The sequence below is a fragment of the Centroberyx gerrardi genome, chromosome 5, assembly GCF_048128805.1.
Source record: "Centroberyx gerrardi isolate f3 chromosome 5, fCenGer3.hap1.cur.20231027, whole genome shotgun sequence".
NCBI lineage: Eukaryota > Metazoa > Chordata > Actinopteri > Beryciformes > Berycidae > Centroberyx > Centroberyx gerrardi.
The window spans coordinates 21,790,128-21,814,239 of NC_136001.1; the positions used below are offsets into that span (position 1 = coordinate 21,790,128).

Here is a 24,112-nt window from a genome sequence, read left to right on the forward strand (position 1 = left end):
ACACTCTCCAGCCAATCTGAATGACATATTCTCCCAGACCATGATGTAAAGACTTGATATCCAGCCTTTTGTGACATTGTCTCTTTTGTATGGCGCAGATAATGGTCGGCTGTATAAGAGACAGCCAAAACACTGAATGTCTAGTCTTTCAAGTCGTAAAAGAAAAAATGTCAATACACCTTTTGTAACCTGGAGACATATCAAATATGCTTACCCATGCACGCATATTAAGTAACAGCTCGGCTACAGGAAATACATTACATGCCACAGATAATTGCTGTCTACTGGGCTGCTCTTGCATTGGTGCATTAAATAAGCTGCAGTGCCTCGGTGACTTGATCCTGGCTGAACTTGGCCTGTGCTGTCACCTTTGTCCCGCTGGCCCTCCTCCAGGCGCATGTTTATCTGTCTCCTGTCATTGTTTAATGTGTCAGATGTTTTAGAGTGGTCCCTAACTTCACTGCCAACCGCATGAACCATCCAAGGTGAATAGGTAGAGAGAGAGAGAGAGAGAGAGGGAGAGGGAGAGGGGCAGAGTCCTTGGAGAAAGCACAGCTGTCTGAAATACGATGCCAAGTACCGCAGTGATGCCAGACACTGTGTGCCTCACATTTTGTCAGATCTCTAGCTCTGCTGTGGGCCAGTGTTTACAGGTATCTGTTTCCAAGCTCCTGAGCTCCTGCCACCCGACCCTACTTAAAGGACACGCATTTGTTTGCATTTGCACAGTGCGTGTGCGTCAACTTGTACTCTATATCCTTGAATTCCCCTGTGCGAGACGTAGAGAGACAGAAAATGTATTCAAGAGAGGGAAGATTATTCGGCTGCGTCGCCCGTGAAAGGACAGAAAGACAAAAGGTGCGACAAAGGGAAGGAGAGAGATAGCGAGAGGGGGGAGGGGGGAGGTTGTGGACGAGTCTGGACGCGAGCTCGGTGTCCCTGTCACCTGGTAGGAATGCAGAGCTCCTCATTCAAATGGCATGGTGTGATAAGATCAGGAGCAAACACAAAGAGGATTTCCTGTCTGCCGCCATACTCCAACCAACCGCTGCACCAACCACACAAGCCACACCTGTAACCCTCCGCTAACATGAAGAGATTCTTATCAAATACTGTAAGATCAATTGGTCTCAAAACTGATTCTCAGACAGCTTGAAATTAATTAACTCCACTAGAGACTGATGCTCATGCTTCAACTAGGGCTATAGGTAGTAATTCAGAATTCTAACTTAATGATAAAAAGCAAATACTAATTTAAATCTTTGGCAAAATGAGCACTTATTTGGTGAAGTGTGGTATGACACAGTAGTTTCTTGTCCACATGCTTTTCTATCAGCATGTCAAATGGAAAATACATTGATTTGGTTTCAAAATCAAATGACTCTACCGAAAAATGTATTTGTGATTCAAAAGGAGGGAAGATTCAGATGATGCATTTTGTTTCATAAGACTCATTTTCCTTGTTGATCTTGGAGCATAGCTGGTGCAAAGTGATAGCTCCCCTCAGCAGAGTAATTCTACACAAGCCGGGGGGGCCGCCTGTCATTCAGCCAGGCTATAAATCTGTATGCTAACATGGAAGTCGGTCAGCTGGTCAGACAGTCGTGGCTCTTTCCTGCCGGAGAAGACAAGCAGTCAGGCAGGCAGCAGGCAGCCAGGATGCAGGAAGGCAGGCATACCCCCAACAGCCAGGAAATCCATGGAATTCTACGGGTCAAACTGGGGTCAACTTGAGAAGCCCAACAGGAAGAGAGAGATAAAAACAGAGATGGAGAGAGACGGACAGGCCAGGAGATAGGAAACCAATAAGACGGTAGGAAATCTAAACAGAGTGGACTTGTGCAAAGAGGTACAACGGCGAGTGTTGGGATTAAGAACAGGATGGTTTTAGAGGAGGATGTATGGAAGTGAATCGTTCCTGACGGGTTATTTAAGTGGCAATGAATGACACACAGAGCTGTGAGAACATTCTTGTATACATAATATGCCGTATTTGAGACAAATATTTGCTGGCGGCTCCAGTGTCTGAAATGAGTTTGAGGATAAAGGAAATGGTCTTATTTATAGAAATGCGCTTGGTTTCATCTTCAGTTTGATCCTAAAAATATCCAGTGATAATTTTGAGCATTTGTTGTGAATTTGGTGCAAGCGAGCAGAGGGAGAGAAATGGAACATTGAAAGCGTGTATTTTTGATCAGAATCAGGCTGCAGACTGGGCAGCAACAGTACACACTCCAGTTAACTGTAAACATCTGACGTGAGTTATTAAATCTGAACAATTAATCTGAATTCAGTATTGTGCAATACTGTGCATGCATCATCTATCTGCAGTGAGCTCCAAAAGTGTCAGATGGATCTCACATTTTTTGTTTTAAAATTGTACACTTTAAAAAAAAAAATATATATATATATATATATATATATATATATATTTTAATTTAAAGGCAATTCATTTTGGATAAACTACATCCTTTTATGTGTAATAACTATAATTGTAATACTTACGTATTATGTAATCAGATTAGAAAATTGATTTGATTTTATATGTCAATGAATACATTTACATTTAGGATATTTGAATGAATTGGCAGTATAATCTGGAAGTTAAATTGACTAAACTGGATTAGTTGAGGTGTGTTTATTGAGGGCAAAGCAACTGACAACCACATGTGATCACCCCATCTGTTCCATTTCCTGCAGCATCAAAAGGTCTACTGGGCATCTCTTACATTTTGAGGGGATTGGATAATTGGGAACATTATGTAATCACCTGAAAAATGGAAACAATGGTTTGGATTCACCTCCATTAGTTTCTCTGACCCTATTACTATTTATATAGTGCAACTTATTTATATTGCAACTACTAAGCATCTTAAATTTAAAAAAATCATCAATAATCATCTAAAAAGAATGGAGGAAATTGTATTGTTGGATAGGCCTTCACCAGAAAACATTTAACTTCACGTTCATAAGGACCCTGAAGTTATCTAAGAAATAATTACTAACCAGCAGAGCAGCAAACTGTAACTACTGGGAGCATTTAAGGACAGTTTCAAGCATTTGTACTTGACTTAATTAGTTCAATTTTAGGGAGGTTTACACTTTTTAAAGCACATATTCTATTGTGACTCCACTCCATGTATCATACATATGGAGTCATATTTACCTCAGAAGACTTCTCAGTTTTAGAGCAGCTAACTTTGAGAGAAAGGAATTAGAGCGAACTGGACCATCTACTCCATGAGCTTAACCTACAGAAATCAATACACAGGCAATCGAGGGCTTATTAGCAGTGAAATACAAGGACGTTATATTCATCATGTATTTTGAGTGCTTTTATATTTTTACATAAGTAGCATTATGAATGGACTTCTATTATGAGAGCTGGCCTACTATTTTATCTGAGCATTTCCACTGTACTTAAGCAATTTCCAATGTGCCTTTTCCTCCACTGATAATCAGCAAATGGTTGCTGTATTGTTTATTGCAGTAATCAGTAACTGATTACTTTTCATTGACAGGCAATCTGTAATACATCTTTAAATACTTACTGAGATCAACACAAAACTCGAACCTACCATTTCAAAGAAAATACAAAAGGTTTCAGATTTCATTTCAGTTTCCAAGTAATAATGGTCACAAATCATATCTTTCATCTCAGTGTTTTGCTGAGCATTATCCAAGATCTTGTGCAGGTCTTATGGATAAGACTCAATTGTACGATAGTAGCACAAAGGCGTGTGTGTGTGTGTGTGTGTGTGTGTGTGTGTGTGTGTGTGTGTGTGTGTGTGTGTGTGTGTGCGCGTGTGCGTGCGCGTGTGCGTGTGCGTGTGTGTGTGAGTGGTGTGTGTGAATACATGAGTATGGTTGTAGACCGATGATGTAGAGGGTGTCGTTGCAATGATGTGTTCCTCGTACAGTCTGACACTTGACTGGGACTTGGCACTCTTGTAAAGAGTGTGTGAATGTGCTTACAGGTCTCTGCTGTCCTTTTCTTTCATCCACAGATTTCGCTGCCTCCAAAACGTATTCATCACATATAGTGCAACAAAACAAATAAAAGAAAACCACTATCTCTAACATTTGAAACCACTGCAGGCAGGGTATTGGTGTGTTAGCTCTGGAGCAGGGGATCTCAAACGTTGTGATAGACCGCCAAATAGAAATAAATTAGGCCAGTGATTCGTATTTGATCGATTTGTCCCAGCCACCCCATAGGAAGGTTTTTGTTGTTTATTAAGTATTGAATTGTCACATGATAATATTGGTGAGAATGAAACCACCATGAAATTACAATAGCCATTCTTATACATTCTCTGACTAGGAGAATTTCTAGTGAATTAAATTATAGTGAAATTTAACCCACTGCTCTAGAGAAAGTGGAGTTGAAAACGTTGAACGTTTGTGGATTTGAGAAGTACTAGATTAAAATATAGCTCCCAAATCCATCAATATGCCTCAGCCCTCTGGACTTTTCTCCATTCTAGCATGAACACTTCCCATCCTGAGGAAAACCCTGTGAGGGATATTTGCATTGATATTGCTGCAGTGTTCAGTTTTAAAATGTAAAAATTAGGCCTCTATGGCGTCTAATTTTGACCAATGTCATGTCTTCCCCCCAAAAAATTTGAGTTCTTGAATTTCACCAAACAATTCCTTGAATTCGATGTCCAAGTGAGTGTGGGAACCCTGGTGTGTATGTGTGTGAATATCTGTGGAAAGAAAGTGCAGAAGAGGCAGAGTAAACACCTCTTTTCTTTGTCTTTTCATGTCATCTAACATGAGCAAGCACATACAATCTTTTCAGGTCAGTTTAACAGTAGAGGACGCGGGGATTATGCTTGGAGAAATGAGTCTGTTGTTCAAGGGGCTGGAGGGGGGCATGCTGCTGGCAAAATGGAGGTCAGGGGGGCTGTTTGAGTGGACACAATGCGGGACACTCTGCCGTATGGATTGTGTCTAATTAGGGGGATTGGTTGGTGTTCCTGGTGGTCCTGGTGTGACTCTGTCTCCCCGCCGGGCCGCTCCTAAACACCACCAGTCTGATCGGTGACCCGTTCTCCCCTCCAGAAATTAACCCATTGTCCTGCTGCCGCCTCCATCCGCCGGGTCTCTCAAATGAGACACTCCAGCTTCACGGCATCCTACTGGGAGGTGGGGCTCTATCAGAAAACCTGCCTGTTCATTTCCATTTGTACGACAACAGATCGTGTAGGCTAGATTCTAACATTTGGCAACACAAACACACAAGATTTGCGAAAATTTTCTGTTGCTGGCGAGACTATTCTGCACTTAAGTGCTGTTATTTATTGTCTCAGTCTTGTTTGGAGACCAGCCAATAGGCCTATTCCTGGAAAGAGACTTTAATAAATCTTTTTATGAATTCTTGACAAGCAAAGTGATAATGAAATCACACTCACCCCAATAAAATATATTCCTGGCAACAGTTACAGAAAAAAAAAAGTTCTTATCCAAAGAGAATCACAATCCCATAGTAAGATGAGATGAAATGATGCACTGCTTGTTGCGCAACAGCTTTTCATGATCCTAGTGGTGAGTCACTGACTAGTTGACTGCCATCGTTTACTACTGGTATTCATTGGCTCTTAGTCCTCATAGAGCGATGGAACACAATCCAGACAGAGAGGGCGGCGGGAGGCGGGTTCTTTTGTTGTGAAACATTGTTGTGTACTATGCACTATGTATACATCAGGTCATTACAGGTGGTTGCAACATGTCAGAGGATGTTGCTATTTAGTGTCATCCCGGTAATGAATTCCCTGTGTGCTGTTGTTTTTCATCTCTTTGACTTCCCCTGGTTCCTCCTTTGCTTTGATGTATGGACCTTGGACCTAATGTGGACTGAGCTGAACCCATGTTTTTGCATCTGCTTTTTGGGGTCGATGTGAATGCTTACAGTTGCCACTCAGGATTTTGTTGAATGTGAAGCTCAGACAGGCAACCGAGAGGAAAATGTCTGACGGACAGTGTTGAACCTGGGGCTTAAGCCAAGTTGAGGACAGAAAGAAGTATGTGCTTGAACAGATGGCAGTGATTTGTTTAGAAGTACCTGCTTTCAACAATAGGGGTGGTATGAGAGAAGGAGTTGCAGAAAAACAGAGACACACTGTTGACATCAAAGCTATTATTACATTCTGCACCATCAGACTAAGTAAATGTCGGTCTGTGTTCTTCGAGTGTTCGGTTTTGATATGCACCGCAAAGGATTTTTTGTGGCTCAAAAGTTAAAAAAAGAAGTTACCCAATATGGAGAAAGCATAAGAGGCCCATTTTCCCTATATGGAGTAGGCAGGCAGGAGGCTCCACATTCCCCTCAGAAAGCAGTATTGGTGAGTGTTGACATGAGGGCTGTGTGATATCATTTTACGCTGCTCCCACATAATCGTCTGTCTCATGCAGGACTATTTTCCATCTCTCATCACTAGAACCCTACTTTGAGTTTTTGTCACTTTAAATACACAGCTGTACCTATGCAAAGTTTACTGCCAATTCCTTTTTCGAGAACATGAAGTACTGGAGCATAAATTACTTGTTTTGTCAATGATTCCCATGGTTTAACCTGTGGCAAGGAAGGCACGGGCAGTGGCCCTCAGTACACTCATTCTAATGTTTCTTTGTTTATCGCAGCAGGCCTATGTGTCCTCCGGCCACCAGATGGCACCCCCCAGTCCCAACACCAACAGTAGCAGCAACAGCAGCGGCGGGGGAGGGGAACAGCTGAGTAAAACCAACCTGTATATCCGTGGCCTCCATCCTGGGACCACCGACCAAGACCTGGTCAAGCTCTGCCAACCGTGAGTGACTTCCAGCCATTTCTTTTGAAGGGGAGTGGACAGACAATCCTTGATTTTGTATTAATTTGTTTGCATGTAATACAGTGAGGTGAGATTGGAAAGTGGGTTAAGAAGGATGTGACTGCATCACGCCAGCCAGGACTCAAACCCATGTAGTTCCATGTTGATGATGTTCGTTAGCTGATTGAGCCACCAGGATTTCACATCATGACTCTCACTTTCAATGACAATGACAGCGTCTTATGGAGATACTCTATGTTCTGGTTGAAGTCAAATAACAGCTGCTGGACCGCTATATATTTAATCACAGAGCAAATGATGAAACAACGCTCTACTATGATGGATGCTATGCAGTTATATAAAGCCTAAGGTGAAGTATTACTCAGAAGTATAGAAAGGAACATTATCCAAGACATTAGAGTTTTTAAACTGTTTGACCTTCAAATGAGAGTTTGTTTTTAGTTTTACTGTAGTATTAAAAACTGTTTCAAATCATACATGCTCCTACAAGGCTTTTGGTGTAGTTGCACTAGGGTTGACAATTAAAAGTCATTAGTTTGTGTCAGCATTGTCACAGTTTGGTTGTATAGTTTTGATTGAATTGGAAGGTCATGGGTATCAGCCTCACTGTTAGCTATTTATACCTCTATTTAGAATCAGACTATTAGCTGGTAGTTCATTTCAGTCCAAGTTAAGTGGATCAAGGACTCTTTAGATAGTTATTTATGATGCCGAGATGGAGGAAGGGTTGTGTAGAAACTAACTTCTCGCGAACAGATAACAGCTGTACTATCTGGAGCCATGCGCTTCATCTGTTGGACACATGAAATTGAATTATTTAAGGTCATATTTGATGCTCAGAAAGAAGGGTTGTTTTGCATGGGAAGCTGTTTGTGAATAGAGACACTGACTCAACACGACTAGGGTCAGTTTGATTATATCTCTCATGAAATTCAAAGGAATTCAAGAACTCGTCATGAAAATGGTAGAGCCTCGGCTGGAAATAGAGGAAAGAGGGAAGTAATGTAGAGAGTAAGGAAAAAGAAAAGAGGGTGGTAAAGAAGGAGGGAAGGGGCCAGAGCGGGGTAAGTAGCCTCCTCGTGTCCTGATCTAACCTCCCACTCGTGTGAGGCTGGACTGGCTCAGCTGCAGTAAACTAAGACTTACACACCCCTTGACAAACAACCCAGTCTCTACAGTATGTAGGCCTTACACACACACACACACACACAAATATAAGCCAGTATTAAAACACCCAAACTGGTTTTGGCTGCTGCATGTCAGGCCTAAGCTTTATGTTGCAGGAATGATTTGCAAACAAATGCTTAAGCTGCTGCTGAGCTGGAGAGAAAACACCCATACCAGTCATCCGTCATTTCCACAGGGTGGACACGCATGAGCAACTCACCTCCCTGAACATGCATTGGTCATAACTAATAAAACCCGTGTTGTTGGACAAACTTACCACAGCACTTCCCTCTTTAAAACCCTCATTGACACTCAGATCATGACAAATTAACAAAAGAGCTTTTCACGACTCATATCTGATAATCATGTTAATATTGGAGTTTGGGTGCATACATATACATAGTAAAACCCGGAACAATCAAAGTTGAAGTGGACTGATGGACCGGAGAAAATCTGAAATCTGGGAAACGCAGGGACTCGAGGGTAAAGGCAGGAGACTGACAGAGAAGCCATTGTAGAGTGGTGGAGAAGTGAAGAGAGGACGGGGGCATGTTGGGGGGGGGGGGGGGGGGGCTACCCTTGAAGGGAAAACTTAAATGACTGGGAAAAGAGTCGCATGGCCTGCTGGGGAAGAATGCCAGTCGGCTGTATGTGGGTCAGAGTTGTCTTTTAAGTCCCTGTAGCCTCCACACCCTCATGGTCTACTGTAGAGGGGCTGAGGTAAGCAGAGGGTCACACAGTCAACGCCTCCAGACCTTTGAACTCTGCTGGCTGCTCTGTCAGGGAAAACATGAAGCACGGCTTTTGTTTTTCTTAGTAATGCTCCCCATGAAAACTCAAACTGATCAATAGTGCTTCAGTAGTACTCCGTCCGGAGGGATCAGCTTGAGACCAGGAAAACCCATTGAAGTGGATTAGACCAGAGATGGAACGCATACAGTTATTTGACATTTGTCATTTTAATCAACAAAAGCATGAAAACATATTAAGTGACTAAAGGCCATTGATTTTGAATAGTAAATTATATTAGTGTTTTTTTAGCCTATAGAGAGCTAAAAAAAAAAACACACAGCATATCATATGATTCATCCTCACTGCATCATCCGACCCCTCAGCTCTCACACGCAGTAGGCACACTTGAACCCCCCTTAACTCAATTGTAGTTTGCAGTGAATAAAGAAAACAGAATTGGTTTAAAAATGTGCCTAAAAATAAACATTCAAAAGAAGGAAGGAATTTAACAGAATTCTAAATCCACAGCTAAAATTACACTAAATCAGAATAATATTGAATTGAATCCTGATTGTTTAATAATGTTATATTGATTATTGAAGGCTGGCGTCTTCTTTCGTTTAACATCAGTGACCATATTGGAAAACAAGTCCATAACTTTAGAAAGTTATCTCTAATGATTTACTACACGTGTTATTTTAAAAATGATCAAATTCATTGAATTGAAGCAGATCGGCCCACGGCAGCGGCTCTGCCTCTGACCTGTTTACTTGGCAGTGAGTGGCTGCTTATCTCCCCCTGGTAATCTGTTTCATCAACATCCAATGTGCCAATCCAACAAACAGCTGAGCTACACTCTAAATTATTGTGGGAAACAGCAATGTCACAGCTATTGAATATTTAATACACCTGGGGCCTCATGTATAAACCATGGGTGTGTATGCACAAAAAAAGATGCATACACATTTTTCCATGCCAAGTTAGGGATATACAAAAACAACTTGATGTAAGAATGTTTACCGCAGTTTATGTCAGCGTTAAAAATGCCTCATTCTCAAGAACTGTAAGAAGTTACAACTAAGCTACTTTACCATAATGAATTAAGCCCATTTGCACCAACAAACAAAGTGTTTTTAGAGGTCAGCTGATTTTCTGGCAACGGATGATGGATGAATAATGTGTGCAAGTTTCATTTATTACTCTCACCATCATTTGACAAACTTTCTCTATTCATCATGTGAAATGCTTCCAAATAATATCCTCTTTATTCTGGAGTCAACCTAATCCACAATGATCAACATCAAAGATTCCTTTTTTATTTTCTTGGCAACACCGAATAAGTTGAATCACGAGAAATCAATGTAAAACTGTCAAATATGATTACTGTCTCCTTCCATTTATTGCTCATTGTGGGAGCTGGTGTGGTGATATTAAGCTTGTTCGCATGCGCATCAACCTGCTGCTGTTTCTGATTTATACACAGAAACTGTACTGAGCGTATATGAATCTAAGAGTAAATATGCTATTTTTTATGTGCTTAACTTTTTATGGTGAATCCATTAGGCCTTGGTGTCAGTGGAACAGATCTCTGCCATGGCCATCTAGTCAAATCTAGGGCAAATCTCCATTGGAACAAGGAAGGACTGTAGGACCCAGTGGTGCACAATGAGCTGTGATGTTAGGGTGGAAAAAGAGAGGAGAGGGACGGGGTGGGAAGGGAAGAGAACCGGAGGGGTGAAGGATCAGGTTACAGTGTACACTCCGCCCAGACGCCATGTCGCCCAAACAGAGGAACACCAGCCTCCCTCACTGACTACATTCAGCAGACAAGGGCAGGTCTATTATACTGTAGTGCTGATGCACTGTCTTATAACACTGCATTCCATTACGCTCCACATCTTATATAACACTTTTCCCAGACTTTCATTTATTGGATTTGAGGGGATTTTCATACCACGAATGTTTTACTATATTGCATCAATTCATTAATTGACTGTGTGTAATGCTATTGATTGGCCTTTGTCCTGTTTCTCCATTGATGAGACTGAAATAACAGGTCAGGAGGACACTAGTTTCCATTTCATACACCATATGAACTTCTTTTGTATATGATGAAATAGATTGAGCGTATGTGCGAAGTGCCTGGAAAGTCATTATTTCTCCTATTTGCTAGTCAGACATTGCCAGTGACAACGCTTTACAGCTTCATTTCCTGAAGTAAACTGAGATGTTAAGACAAAAATACCCAAGAGAAGAGCTGTATTTAGAAGAGAAGTGTTTGTGTGTGCATTTGTGCGTGTGCGTGTGTGTGTGTGTGTGTGTGTGTGTGGTAAAGACAAGCCTGGAACAAATTGTTTTTGGCCCTGGGGCGCTGTCTGCTGTCTGTTGAAAACAACGCCGGCGAACAGCATTACTGTACAACAATCTCCACTAGCAGACAATGACAGGAGGGTGGAGGCAGACAAAGTTTTCTGTGACACTACAGATCACATTGAAAAGACCCAATTGATTGTGAGAAGGAGTGCATGTTCATGTTTACACCTGCAGCCACGCAGCCTGAGGAAGTGTTGGTAGGAGTGGTATGTATGTGGTAGGAGCAGATTCCTCTCTGTGCCCTGTAGTCACCTCGTCTATCACTGAACACATGTCTTGTTGTTTTTTTTGGTTTATATTCTTGTTTATCCTTGAAGGTATGGCAAGATTGTGTCTACCAAGGCCATCTTGGATAAAACCACCAACAAGTGCAAAGGTGAGTTGCGTGGGTTTCTTTGTTCATGCATTTTCATCATTTCACACTTATCTATCTTTGCTGTGAGCATGTTTTGCATCCATTTTTTAAAACAGAGTTGACATGATTTCTGATGAAAATTTACGGACAGTCATTTTAATATTTGTCTCTTCACCCAATTGTATTGTAGGGTATGGCTTTGTGGACTTTGACAGTCCAGCAGCAGCACAGAAGGCAGTTACAGCCCTGAAGTCCAGTGGGGTCCAGGCTCAGATGGCCAAAGTGAGTTAACCAACTCCTTCTCAACACTATTATACAATGCAGCGCAGTCACTGGCCTTATTAAGCCCATTTGTTATTACCTCTTCTTTTATTACCCAATCTCCCAGGGGTCATTAAAGTTTCATCTTGTCTCTTCATCTGATTGTCCGTCATCAGGATTGTAAATTAAACCTGTCCAGTTCACCTGTGACTTGCCTTATAACCCAGTCTAACATGTCTTGACTTTCCCTGAAATTTCCAAAGAGCCATCTGCTACTGCTGCTCATTCCCACTCATACACAGACACACACTCTCACATTCTGTATCATGTTAAAGGTAAACTGTTATATTCTGTGGCCTGATTGGCAGTAAGTGTCCTGTTGGCAAGAGTGCAAGACAAACTCTGGTTTATGGGGAGGTGTGTTTACTGTCGTTTGGCTGTCAGCTTGCTGGCATAGAGGCTGGCTAAATAAGTTGGAGACCGAAACTTCCTATTAGTTGTGATAGAGGATGTCTTCACTAGAGTCTGTTCTAATGACGGGCAGCTGTGAAGGATAAACTCTAGTCTGAATATTGCTTTTCAGAAAAACTGACTTCTCATTTTGTTTTTAACAATTCCCTCTGCCCCATTTATCCTTTACCGCCTTCCCTTTACTCCATTTACCCATTTTTTTCTTCTATTTCCTCATTGTCCTCTTCACCTCCTTTACTCTCCTTTTCCCTCCCGCGCTGTTCTCTGTGCTTGTGTATGTTGCTAACCTGCTCCTGTTGTGGCGCTTGTAGTGAGCTCTTTGTCCGAGTGTCTGCAGTCAAAGCCACTCTTGTCGGCCCATTAAGCTGATCCCTCTGTGGCTCTCAGGCTCCCCATTGAGGGAACCCAGGGGAGGGTGCCACTACACCCACCGTCAATGGGACAGGCACAATGGGCTGGCATTGTCCATCGTCTGGGCCTAGGCCTGGGGCTGACACCAGCACTTAATACACTCCACCCCAGTGTCCCTGCCCCCTCCCTCTGTTCTGCACCCAAACAGACCCACTGCAATGTAACACCAGGGTCTCCCTCAGCCCAACCCTAGAAAACTGTAACAGATCCACTGTGCCAGCTGACCTTCACCAGTCCAGTGCAACTAAACACTGGGTCGAAGTTCACTGCACCTCCTGCGTACAGTGCCACCCAACCCTGTGTATCCCAACACCCTACAAGTGCAACTGAACACCAAAACTTGACTCACCCAGACAGCATGTGCTCAGTCAGAGGTGTTGATAGCCACTATAAAAACCTAAATATACACAGTTGGTTCTGAGTCACTGGGTTACTTCGGGTCAGAACCAACATGCAATTGAACATCAGTCTGAAATCAGTGTTTGATATCAAATATGACAGCACAGTTTCACCAGTGTTCTTCTTGAACGATAAAATAATCACATTTGCAGCTTCACTGTGGCTGGTTTAGAGTGTTGTTCTCCACGAGAACGGGCCACACCTGCTGCAGACTGTCCTCAGTGTAAGCTCAGGTCCCAAATGGGCCACAACAGCCTCCAGGCTGCACCACAACAGGCCCAGAGGAGCTGTGTGTGGAGGGGCAGGGGAACAATGGCAGGGTTAAAAATAGAGCCCTCCTTACTTCCCAGCACCTCCCTGTTCAAACTCAGACGTCAGGCTCACATGCACTGCTTGACACACAAGCAGGCAAATACGTCAAACACACACACAGACACACCTCGACAGACTGGCTCATCTGGGGCCTGGTACAAACACCGCTGCGTCGCCTCAGATACATTGAGCGTGACTCCAGGATTGTGTGTGTCACTGATAGAGGGGAAAGTAGGGAGGGGTGAGCAGAGCTTCCATTCATGTGTGCTTGGGTTGGGTCCAGCAGCTATTTGCATATCCACACAGGTTGAATGTTGGACTGAATGTGGAGTAGGACAATTTGTATTAGCTGAGGTAAATAAAAGCGAGAATGAAAAGGGAGGGAGTTTTTTTTTGTTTGTTCTTTTATCATAGCGCCTTGAGCACCATTATCTGGCCTATGACCTCTCTCAGTGTGCCACTGCGCTACATAATGGGGAAGTGTTGCCTCACCCAATCCCAGAAAATAGGTTATCTCCTAGCCAGGTGGCTCTTTGTTAAGAGGGGAGGCCAATCATGTAGACAGTAAATCCTCATTCAGGATAGGTGTTGACACACTTGAATACCATAAATACATTCATGAATTCCTCATTGTCAGATCAGCAATGTCACAGGAGGTCTATGCCACACATGTCAGGTCTGACTGAACTCTGTCCAAACTGAAGTTTCAGTAGGCATCCGACTACTTGTGTCCTCTGCTGTTCGATGCCGGCATCAGGCTGACTCTGGTTCAAAGGAATTACTGGTTGATTTGTTTCACTTTTGCTGGACAGTTTCCACCATGCATGGTAGAAAAACTTTGCGTGGGGTTTGCATAGTTATCTAATATTAGTGAGATTAAGGAAGAGGGGACGAAATGGAAAATGATAGAGATAGAACAGCAATTCTGATGAAAGAAGAGCTTTGTTAGGAGAGCCTTTTTTTCAAATTCTTTTCTGTGATCCTCCTTCATTACTCAAGACTCCCACTACTTCCTATCCTGTCATTCCCCTCCTTCTGCACAAAATACACGCGTATTTTGCCTTCTCGATTCTCCCAACCTCCATTCCTCCCTCTGCTGTCTCCTCATCCCTCCCTCTCTGTTTTCCCTTCCCCTCTTTTGGCCCAGCCTCTATTCTCCTGGTTGCCAGGCTCCTGTTGCTGTGTGAACTCTTAACTTCATGCCTGGCTTCCTGTCTGTTTCTGCACAGTCACACAAGGTTTCACTTTCAAGTCAGTGATCAGAATAGTCTCACAATCCTCTTTTATGTGCTTGCAACTCTATTTCCCTTAATTGATCTACATTTCTATAGAATGTTTAACTTAATCTTTTTGGACAAATGCATATTTGTGTGCATTTAAAAAAACCCAGACAGCCTCAAGTAAAGTCTTGACGCTGTCAAAATGTACAAAATGGTTGAGAAATTATATTTAGTGACAATCTTCCAAAACAGTGAGTCCCACAGCTCTTCATCCATGCTTGAATACGGTCAGTGTGTGAACTGACATTCATGTCCACTCCCTGCACAGCAACAGGAGCAGGACCCCACCAACCTCTATATCTCCAACCTGCCAGTGTCCATGGATGAGCAAGAGCTGGAGAGCATGCTCAAGTCCTTTGGCCAGGTCATCTCCACACGCATCCTCCGTGATGCCAATGGGACCAGCCGCGGTGTGGGATTTGCCAGGTCAGACTATAGCGTACTGACACATTATAGCACGCCATGATGAATATAGTGTGTGCCATAGTTAAAAACTAGTTTTGAGTACAGTTCTGGCAGATTCAAACCTTGAAATGTAAACAGCATTCCACATGTGGGAGTAAATTTGACTTTGACTGCATTTCAGAATGGAGTCCACAGAAAAGTGCGAGGCCATTATTCAGCATTTCAATGGCAAATTCATCAAGACTCCACCCGGAGTGCCTGGTGCGTAGAAGGGATTTTTTTTTTGTATTATGGGAATCTGATATTGTTTTTATTGGTGCCAGAGCTCAAGGTTTTTCTTATCCTCTGTGACCATGGAATTCACTCTCTTATTTGATCTGTTGCTTTCATAGTGCCCACAGAGCCCTTATTATGTAAGTTTGCAGACGGAGGTCAGAAGAAGAGGCAGAACCAGGGGAAGTACCTCCAGAATGGCAGGCCTTGGGCCAGAGACGGAGAGACGGTAAGATGGGTGACTAAACTCATGAATCTTAAACTGTATTTGCTGTTTTCCTAGCTTACATTTCTTGAGTTTGCGGGAAAACTAAAGTGAGAATGCACTAAAAGAAGAAAACTTCCTGATTTTGAATTTGTTCAGTCTCAGTCTAGGCTAGCCAGCTGCTTTAGTACAGACTCCACCGGTGATTGCATTACCTCACTGGTTCTGAATCCTGTGTATTGTTTTCCCAGGGAGGAATGACGCTTGCGTATGACCCCACAGCCTTACAGAATGGGTGAGTGGTATGCATCGACTGACAGAAAACAGAGTCCCAACCCTCCTGCAAAATGAGCATAGTACTCAAACAGTGGTGAAGCGCTGCCCTCTGGTGGGCATTGAAGGGACAGAGAAATGCTATTTATGCACTTGGACACAACAGGAGATTGCTGATGACATGCTCTGACCATCCATCACCATATTGTCTTGACTTTTTGTTCTGTCTGTTCTGCAGTTTCTACTCCTCACCCTACAGTCTGGCTCCAAATCGAATGATCGCCCAGACTTCCCTCTCACCCTACATGCATTCTCCTGTCTCATCCTACCAGGTGGGGAAATCATTCAAATAGTGAAATGCTTCAGTAGTCAGGGTACGATTTCATTATTAAGCCAGACAGTTTTTTTTTTAATCTGCCTGAATTTCAAGGATTTAATGTTGCTTTCATAGTGCAGAGTCCTCATTATGTAAGTTAGCAGACAGTCAGAACGGCCCCGAGCCGTGCCGAAGGTATTTCCCCAGGTTCTGCTTCCTCCTCTGATCTCCGTCTGCAAACTTACATAATAAGCACTCTGAGAGGATTATGAAGGCAGTAGATCAAATCAAAGAGATCAAATCAAATAAAAGAGTGAATTTCATGGTGTGTTCCCCCGGTCTCCAGGTACACAGCCCGTCCTGGATGCACCATCAGTCGTACCTCATGCAGCCAGCTGTGAGTACCTTCTCCTCTTCTGATACTTCACATTTTTTCCTGTGTATCACCCTCTGTTAATTTCATTCCCCTCTTGTGAGTGATATGTATAGTTCACTGTCTACAGTGTAGGTGTTGGACTGTTTCCATCCACCGTATATGAAGTCCTGTTGCCCTTTTACTTTTACTATACTTTTGAGAATCTTAAAGTCTTAAGTCTCTTTAAGAAAATATGTCTCTATACCAGTGTGACTAAGACACATTCATGTGCATTTGGCTTACATTTGACGTATTCAAGTACATTTGTTTACATTTGAATTTGTGATTAAAGTGATTCTGATTCAGATTCTGTAATTTGTGCGTGTGTGGTGTGTGTGTGTGTTTTTATGCACCCACAGGGCACAGTCCTGACCCCAACAATGGATCATGCCATGTCCATCCAGCCCACGTCCATGATGGGACCTCTCGCCCAGCAGCTCAGCCACCTGTCACTGGGCAGCACGGGCACAGTCAGTACCAATCACACACACACACACACACACACACACACACACCATACATAAGTCACCCCCAACAGGATTATGAAATGTTACACACATAGGTTGCATAGGTCCACCCTGCTAAGATAGAAATGTGTCCCTATATTGTCAAGATCAATAGCCATGTCAAATATAATGCACAGTTTGCATTTTCTGCTCTGCCTTTTCTACAGTATATGCCGGCCAACACAACTATGCAGGGGACCTACATCCCCCAGTACACCCCAGTGCCTCCCTCCAGTGTCCCAGTAGAGGTACGAAGCTAGCCAAGGCTACAACACCTTACAACTGTCTTATTCCAGTGAAGTAGACGACCAGTAATTAGTTCCTTTATAGTTAAAGGAAAATAACTCTTGTAGTGTGGCCTAGATGAATGTGCAATTTGCATCGGCATTATTTTTAGTTAACAGATTCCTCCAGCTGACCACTGTTCTAAATGAATGCTCTACCAAGGTTGGAGCGTATCATATCATTCACACACAGGCGTGTAATGTTTTTGATTTGATGGGGAGGAGGGGGGGGGGGTCTTTTTCGCTGCATATTTAATTAAAAAACTGACACCTTGTCATGAATTATCAAAGAGAGTGTCCTTTGCGTAATCAGTCATGTTTTTCAGGAGAATGGAGGTCAGCAGCAACAGGTTGCCATGGAGACTCCTGCAGAACACACAAACTACTCGTACCAACACACCAAGTGAAGCTAAGGTAGGATAGTGAAAGTTTGTCCTGTCCTGTATGTTACACAGATATAGCATGTTTTCTTGAGTTTTGATACACTGTCATTTCTGCCACAGCATAGCACACAGTGCATATCCCTGATATAGAAGCATGTTTTGTAGGTCATGCTATGGACAAAGCAGGTTTTATGTAGCTACCCCTCAAACTACACCAATTTGCAAGATCAGGGATGAGTCTGAATGAATGTTTGCCAAAGATTATCTTGTAGTGGAAGAGGTTTAACAATTCTTGCTTCTTGTGTTTCCTGATTTAGCTGCAGGCTTATTAGTGCTTTCAAAAACATTGTCCCCATGCAATAAAATCGGGGGGATTTTGACCTAACTTGGGGCGATGGTGCATCTTTGCACTGTGTTCCAGCGTTGAAACATTACACTGATTGGCCTAATGGGCGTGTTGTAACTAAAGGTCAAAATTTCTATCTTTGAAAGGCCCAGACTCCTCGTCCTAAGTCTGATTGACATGAGACTTATAACACAAATCCATCTAACCTTACAAATGACACTGATTGGCCTAATGGGGCCGTTATAATTAAAGGTCAATTTTTTTTAACTAAAATGTGATATCTCAGGCACGACTGACGAAACTTGGAGGGATGATGTATTTTGGCACTGCGTTCTGGTGCTTAAAAAAACGTACACTGATTGGCCTGATTGAGACACTGTGATTAAAGGTCAACACTTCAAAAACTTGGAGGGGTGATTCATCTTTTTGTTGATTGGCCCAAGGGATGCCCGCATCATTGTCGGGAAACAACATGTTTACTTGAGTGAGCTTATGAGTCAAGCCTCCCACGGCTACTTTAGTGTAAAAGAGTCAGCAGCAGATTCCATGGAAGAATACCATCAGTAGCCAGTGAGGGATTCTCTTTCAAACAAGAAATTATACATGCCAAGATGCTCAAAAGTATATTTAAAATCTAGTCTAGTCTTGTTTATGTATATAGCTTTTTATCACAGTCAAGTCTCAAAGGGCTTTACATACCATCATATACCATACTACATCATACATATACATACTGCATACTGTATACATCATACACATCCTATACTAGGTCATATACACATTGTTTACTACATCATATACATACTACACATCATATACTACATTATGTACTATATCATATACATCATATACATCATATTAGAGTCTTCAATTCATCTGACCTGCATATCTTTAAATGCTATTCACACTTTATAAATGATTTAGTCCAGGGCTTATCGAACTTTGTCATAGCAAGGTCTTCATATATACATATAGCCTGTACATTTTGCTGTAAGCCCCCAGCAGAATACCTCCACTGATATAGTTTAGTAAAAGATTAGCGGTGTGTTTTGACCAGGTGACAGTGTGCCAATACTGGAGGTGTGTGTTTTGCAGCTCCCAGCAGGGCGGGGCTGTGGGCACATGATGAATTGAACCAACCAGGTTCTGCTGGAAGACAACTGTGCTCCGTACCATCACCACGCACCCCAACTTGAACATGGATGACAAAAGGAACACGTGTGTAATGGAAAAAAAAACAAAAAACAGGACACTTACTTCATCGGACTTTTCTGCTCTCTTCTTCAAGAGTTGATCAACCAAAGGTGGGAACCTTCTTCAGAGAAGCTTTGATCTATTTTGATAACTGAAAAAAGAAAATAATAAGAAAAAAAAAACAAAGAAAAAATTAAGAAAGGAGGAAAAGACACAGAGCATTATTTTTGTGCACGTAATATAACAAATTCTTATTTTTAAAAAGCATTCTGGAAGTTTCAGAGTGATTCAAGGAAGAGTTATAACACAATGTGTCTTTTATTTTTTGTAAAATATGCAAACTTTTATTTTTATTTCCTGATGTCTGTTTTTTGACATTCTATTTGCAGCAGTAGGGTAATAATTTGTACAGATTTAAAAACTCAAAACACTTTTGTTGGTCTGATGTTCGGTGTCATTTAAACCATGGGAGACAAACCGTTTAAAGCTACTTCTTCCTGTAACTGCTGCAGAGATTTCTATTCATGCACAGATGATAATAACATTGACTGTTAATAGTTTAGTCAAAAATCAATTCATTTTTGAAACTTTAAACCATTTTTTCATAAATGTGCGGAACTTATGAACAAAAGACAATCATAATTATTTCTATTTATATTTTCATCATAGTTCTATTTTTAGAGTTTTGAGATCATTGAAACATACCATTTATAGTGAAGAAGTTATTTAATGCTGTAGTAATATAGTTTAAAAAGGTTGTGAAATGGACATTTAGATCGTAGGCCCACATATCAGAGCTGAACTGAAAAATTATTAGTAAAGGCTCATGAAAATCGCCAATATTTCTTTTGAAGATCGTGATCTCATGCCATTAGTGATGGTTAGATCATTTTTATCTTCATGTGTCCTATAGTAAACCATCCAAAAAAGAATCCACATTTATATCCAAGGTTTGAAAGCTCAGGTTTCCTAATGAAACCGAGCATGGCCAGTGTAATAGTTGTAATAGTTGTCCTGATTTGTTATTACAGAACAACTGTCCCATGTCACATCAGTGTCCATGAGAAGTGGTTTTAAGCGGTTTTGTTGTGGTAGATCTTCAGGTATAAATAAATTCATCCTTTGTACTAAGCATGAGGTGATAAGTGAACATGCTTTAGATCTGAGCGGTTAGATTACTAAAAGATGTGTGTACAAAAGAACAATACAGTTACTAAATTAAGAGATAGATTAGCAAAGCAATGAGGGAAATCAAATGGACTAACAAAGTCCCTGAGAAGAATTTGTTTTAGGGGAAAGGGAGCTGTAAGTCTTTTTTTCAATGCTGCTGTTGTCGCCTGAGTTTGATTCTCCGACTGTCAGTGATTTTTAGTTTTTTGTTTGTAGAAAGAAAATTGTGTTCTGTTTTTTTTTTGTCTTTCACTTGAAAACCTTTGAGCTGTTTTGCCTTATTTTTGATGAATTTATTTTTAAAGTAGATTAGATTTTAGCTGTAGGAGGATAGCTTTCCTAGAGAGATGTTAGCTTTTCTGTGTTTAGGGATTTGTGGGATTTTTAAAGATTAGGCTATGCTGTTTTCTTGTGCTTTTGCACATGGTCCATAGAGATAGAGACGTTTTTCCTTGTTTTGTCCTCACATGAATTTTCCGTTCCAGAACGTTGTGTCGTCTGTCCTGATATTGTGTCAGGGCCTGTGTGTAGAAAACCTTTCAGAGCTGGGAGCTGAACTAAGAGCAGTGACCTCGGTCTCTTCAAGTGAGTCATTATTCCTGATCCGAAAGCATCATACTGATTCTGTATCGGCATTGTTGCTCAAAGAGGCTTTCTACATGCAAGCCCTGGTCTGTTTCAAACTCTTTCAGTCAGCATATTCAGTGGAAGTCATGCCACCACATACGTCCAAATATGTTGATCCTTAATCTATACAGACATCAAACCTGTAGATATGTAGATAATAAAAGTAATGGTTTTACAAAGGACTGCTCACTAGACCATGGAAGTGCCATTAAAGATGATTCTTACAGCCTTTAGTGAGACAGCAAGTCTGAATGAATTTGTTAGTGATCCAAAATTCTGCAAAAACTATTTTTAGCTAAGCCTTAACACTTTTCTCTGGATGAACGGCCTGATGTCTCAGAGGGTTGACACTCAGCTGACACTCAGAAATGGCAGCAGGCTTGTTTGAATGGCATCAAGCGGTCATCGCGTCGGTCGAGGTAGCCATAAGATTTCGAAGAGTTTTTCTTCCCACTCTTCAACGAGTTTTAATCCAGTGAAAACACAGTTTGATAAGTTCTTTGTGGAGGCTTATATCAGGCGCCGTCTAATGATTCTGTTTCCTCCTCTGTTTTGTCTTCACATCTCACACTCGCTTTGTTTCTATTGTTCATCTGTGCAACCAAAGACGATGTAGCCATCCATCTGTTAGCCAAGCTGTCTGTCAAAGATAAATACTGCTCTCATCCATAGACACACATTGACTGTGTGTAGCTGGATAAAATCTCTCTTTTAGGTTCTGAAACATGTAGAATGTATCAGTGAGTGTGTTTACATGCACTTAGTATTCTGCATTATAACGAATGTTAAGGTTTGTTACGGTCTTATTTGGGATAATCTGTTTAATTGTATCCTCATACCCTAGTGGTGAATATCCCTGTATACATAATAAATAAAATATTCAGATTATTACCATGGAAAATGAGCTTAAGCAAACCCTGAATACCAATAATACACAGAAGATAAATACAGGCAGAAAGTATCCCAGATAATTTTCTTTTTTATATCCCAAGCATCCTGTTTGGGTTTGTCATAATCAGGATAAGAACTGTGCATCTGTACTGGGATACGATGTTTACATGCGGTAACTCAGTATCCTGCATAATAGTGGAATATTGGAGTGCATGTAAACACACTCATGAACTTTAATTGACTCCAACAGATACCCAATATGGTTGTATATCTGTAAATTTACATTAGCACTAAGAGGAATGCAGAGGATGTTGCCTGATTTTTATGATGGTGTCAAACATGAGAGTTTCACCCATTTTGTAAATACAGTCTATTTTTCCCTTCTGTTCTGCTTGAGGATAGAATACACTTTTACCATTTTGTTTGTTTCCACTTGTGTGTTTTGTTGATACTTCACGATTAATAATCTGTCCAGATTACACAACGGCTAGCAAGTTTTCAGATTCAGTGCACCAACTTCATGAAGGAAAATGTCATGGATATTGTTTATTTGTTCATAAAAATGATATTCCATGTATTAGCCATCACTTTTAATACAAAAAGGATTTTGGAACTATGAAATGACCACTTGTTACACTGCAGTGTTTATTTATTTTAGTTTTACAAACTTGACAGTAGAAATAATGATATATTACAGGAAATCATGATGTTCTAAAATAAATTTGCATCATGAAAACTATAGAAAGTTAGGTTACATACAATGTTGTAATTCTATGATCCATGGTGTGTACTATATACACAATATTTGAAAAAGAAAATCTCTTTGCACTTATTTTTAGTCCACACCAATTAAAAAAATGCTCTTGTTGTCCATCCTTGGTGACCAGCTCATGTAAATTTGATGGCTTATTTCATAGCTTCAAAATGTTTTGCTGCTAAAATAGGATTTCCAAACAGTTTGTTAGATGCCGGCCCCTCTGAATCTTCAAAATGTCTCCTTATAATTTGGTTGATACAGAGTATCCCCGCCCCCTCATGTGTTTAACTGTCAATACCTTAGTGACACTGATATAAATAGTTTACTGTTTGTTTAATTGGCAGTTTAAATAGTTATATATTACATACTAAATAAAGCAAAATTGAAAATACATTCTAATGGTAACATTTTGAACAGGAATGATTAAAATATTTCATGTGGTTGCTTGAGAGGAAACTTTGTATGAACCAAGTTTGCGTGAATCATTAGACATTTTGGATATACGATGGGCTCATCTCACTTACTGCTTGTAAACAGTTTTCTTATTTATACAAGAACTCATTTTGTACAGTTTTGTTAGAGGAAAGAGGTTTTGATATTTGGTTATTTTGCAAAGCCACTTGGCTACTTTTGTCTTCCTGTGCCAGAGTTGCTAAATTGTCTGTAACTTGTGTTTTTTATTGATTGAGATAAGATTTTCCTTCTTTCTTGGTTTTCTCTTTGAATTTGAATATGTCAATTTTCTTTTTTAATAAAAGCCTTGTTTTGATTATTGGGTGACCTGTGTTTTTAATGATCTTACTCTTAACTATGAGACTGGGGAGCTGGATGAGGGGCAGATGGGGGTAATTGCCCCATGCTCCTTTTGCTTTAGGTGCCTCTTTCATATTGAGAAGACATTTACTAAAGGTTGTCTAAGCTAAGAGGGCCAAGCAGTATTAAAGTCAGTGTGAAGGCCGTGACTGTGGCCTAGAGGGACACGTCCAGCTGGCTGACCCACCTGCAGGCCTGAGTGCAGGCAGGTGTCCTCATAACTGAGACTGGATGCCCTTTTAAAAAATATGACTGGTATCTAGTCTTGCTGCTCACTACAGTCATTTCATTGTTCATTCAATATCAATAGCATAACCAAAAGGGACTCATTTGTACAAAAGTGTTTTAAAGTTGAACTATGAGGATATATGGAGAGAGCTGTAAAGTCATGGCTGAATATCTATGATACTTCCCACAAAGGTCACCATAAGTTAGTATTTTAAAGTAATTCTTCAAAGCGTCTCTGGGATTCACCTTGGATTTTTTTAGAAATTCTGTTTCATATTTTCGTCCCTCTCTGGGCTCGAAGCCGTACACCACCATTCACACACATTATTATTCATGAATCAAGTTTATTTTCATGTTGAGAGCATCGCATGTACTTAAAACACATAGAAAACGCATTACTATCAATGCTTTATCCAAGCTTCTTTTCAT

The 24,112-nt window shown here is 41.1% G+C and overlaps 1 protein-coding gene across 1 annotated transcript in view; it reads left to right on the forward strand.

Moving 5' to 3' along the window:
- Positions 1-23,409, forward strand: part of LOC139927331 (RNA-binding motif, single-stranded-interacting protein 2-like) — a 29,379-nt gene extending 5,970 nt beyond the window's left edge. Inside the window, exons 2-14 of the mRNA XM_071919428.2 lie at positions 6,649-6,815; positions 11,426-11,484; positions 11,654-11,745; positions 14,866-15,023; positions 15,184-15,263; positions 15,395-15,504; positions 15,732-15,775; positions 15,992-16,085; positions 16,416-16,466; positions 16,844-16,954; positions 17,158-17,238; positions 17,601-17,688; positions 19,099-23,409. Of these exons, the coding sequence (XP_071775529.1) occupies positions 6,649-6,815; positions 11,426-11,484; positions 11,654-11,745; positions 14,866-15,023; positions 15,184-15,263; positions 15,395-15,504; positions 15,732-15,775; positions 15,992-16,085; positions 16,416-16,466; positions 16,844-16,954; positions 17,158-17,238; positions 17,601-17,681 (1,128 nt within the window). The 3' untranslated portion in view covers positions 17,682-17,688; positions 19,099-23,409. The remainder of the gene's footprint in view (positions 1-6,648; positions 6,816-11,425; positions 11,485-11,653; positions 11,746-14,865; positions 15,024-15,183; positions 15,264-15,394; positions 15,505-15,731; positions 15,776-15,991; positions 16,086-16,415; positions 16,467-16,843; positions 16,955-17,157; positions 17,239-17,600; positions 17,689-19,098) is intronic.
- The last annotated feature ends 703 nt before the right edge of the window (positions 23,410-24,112 follow it).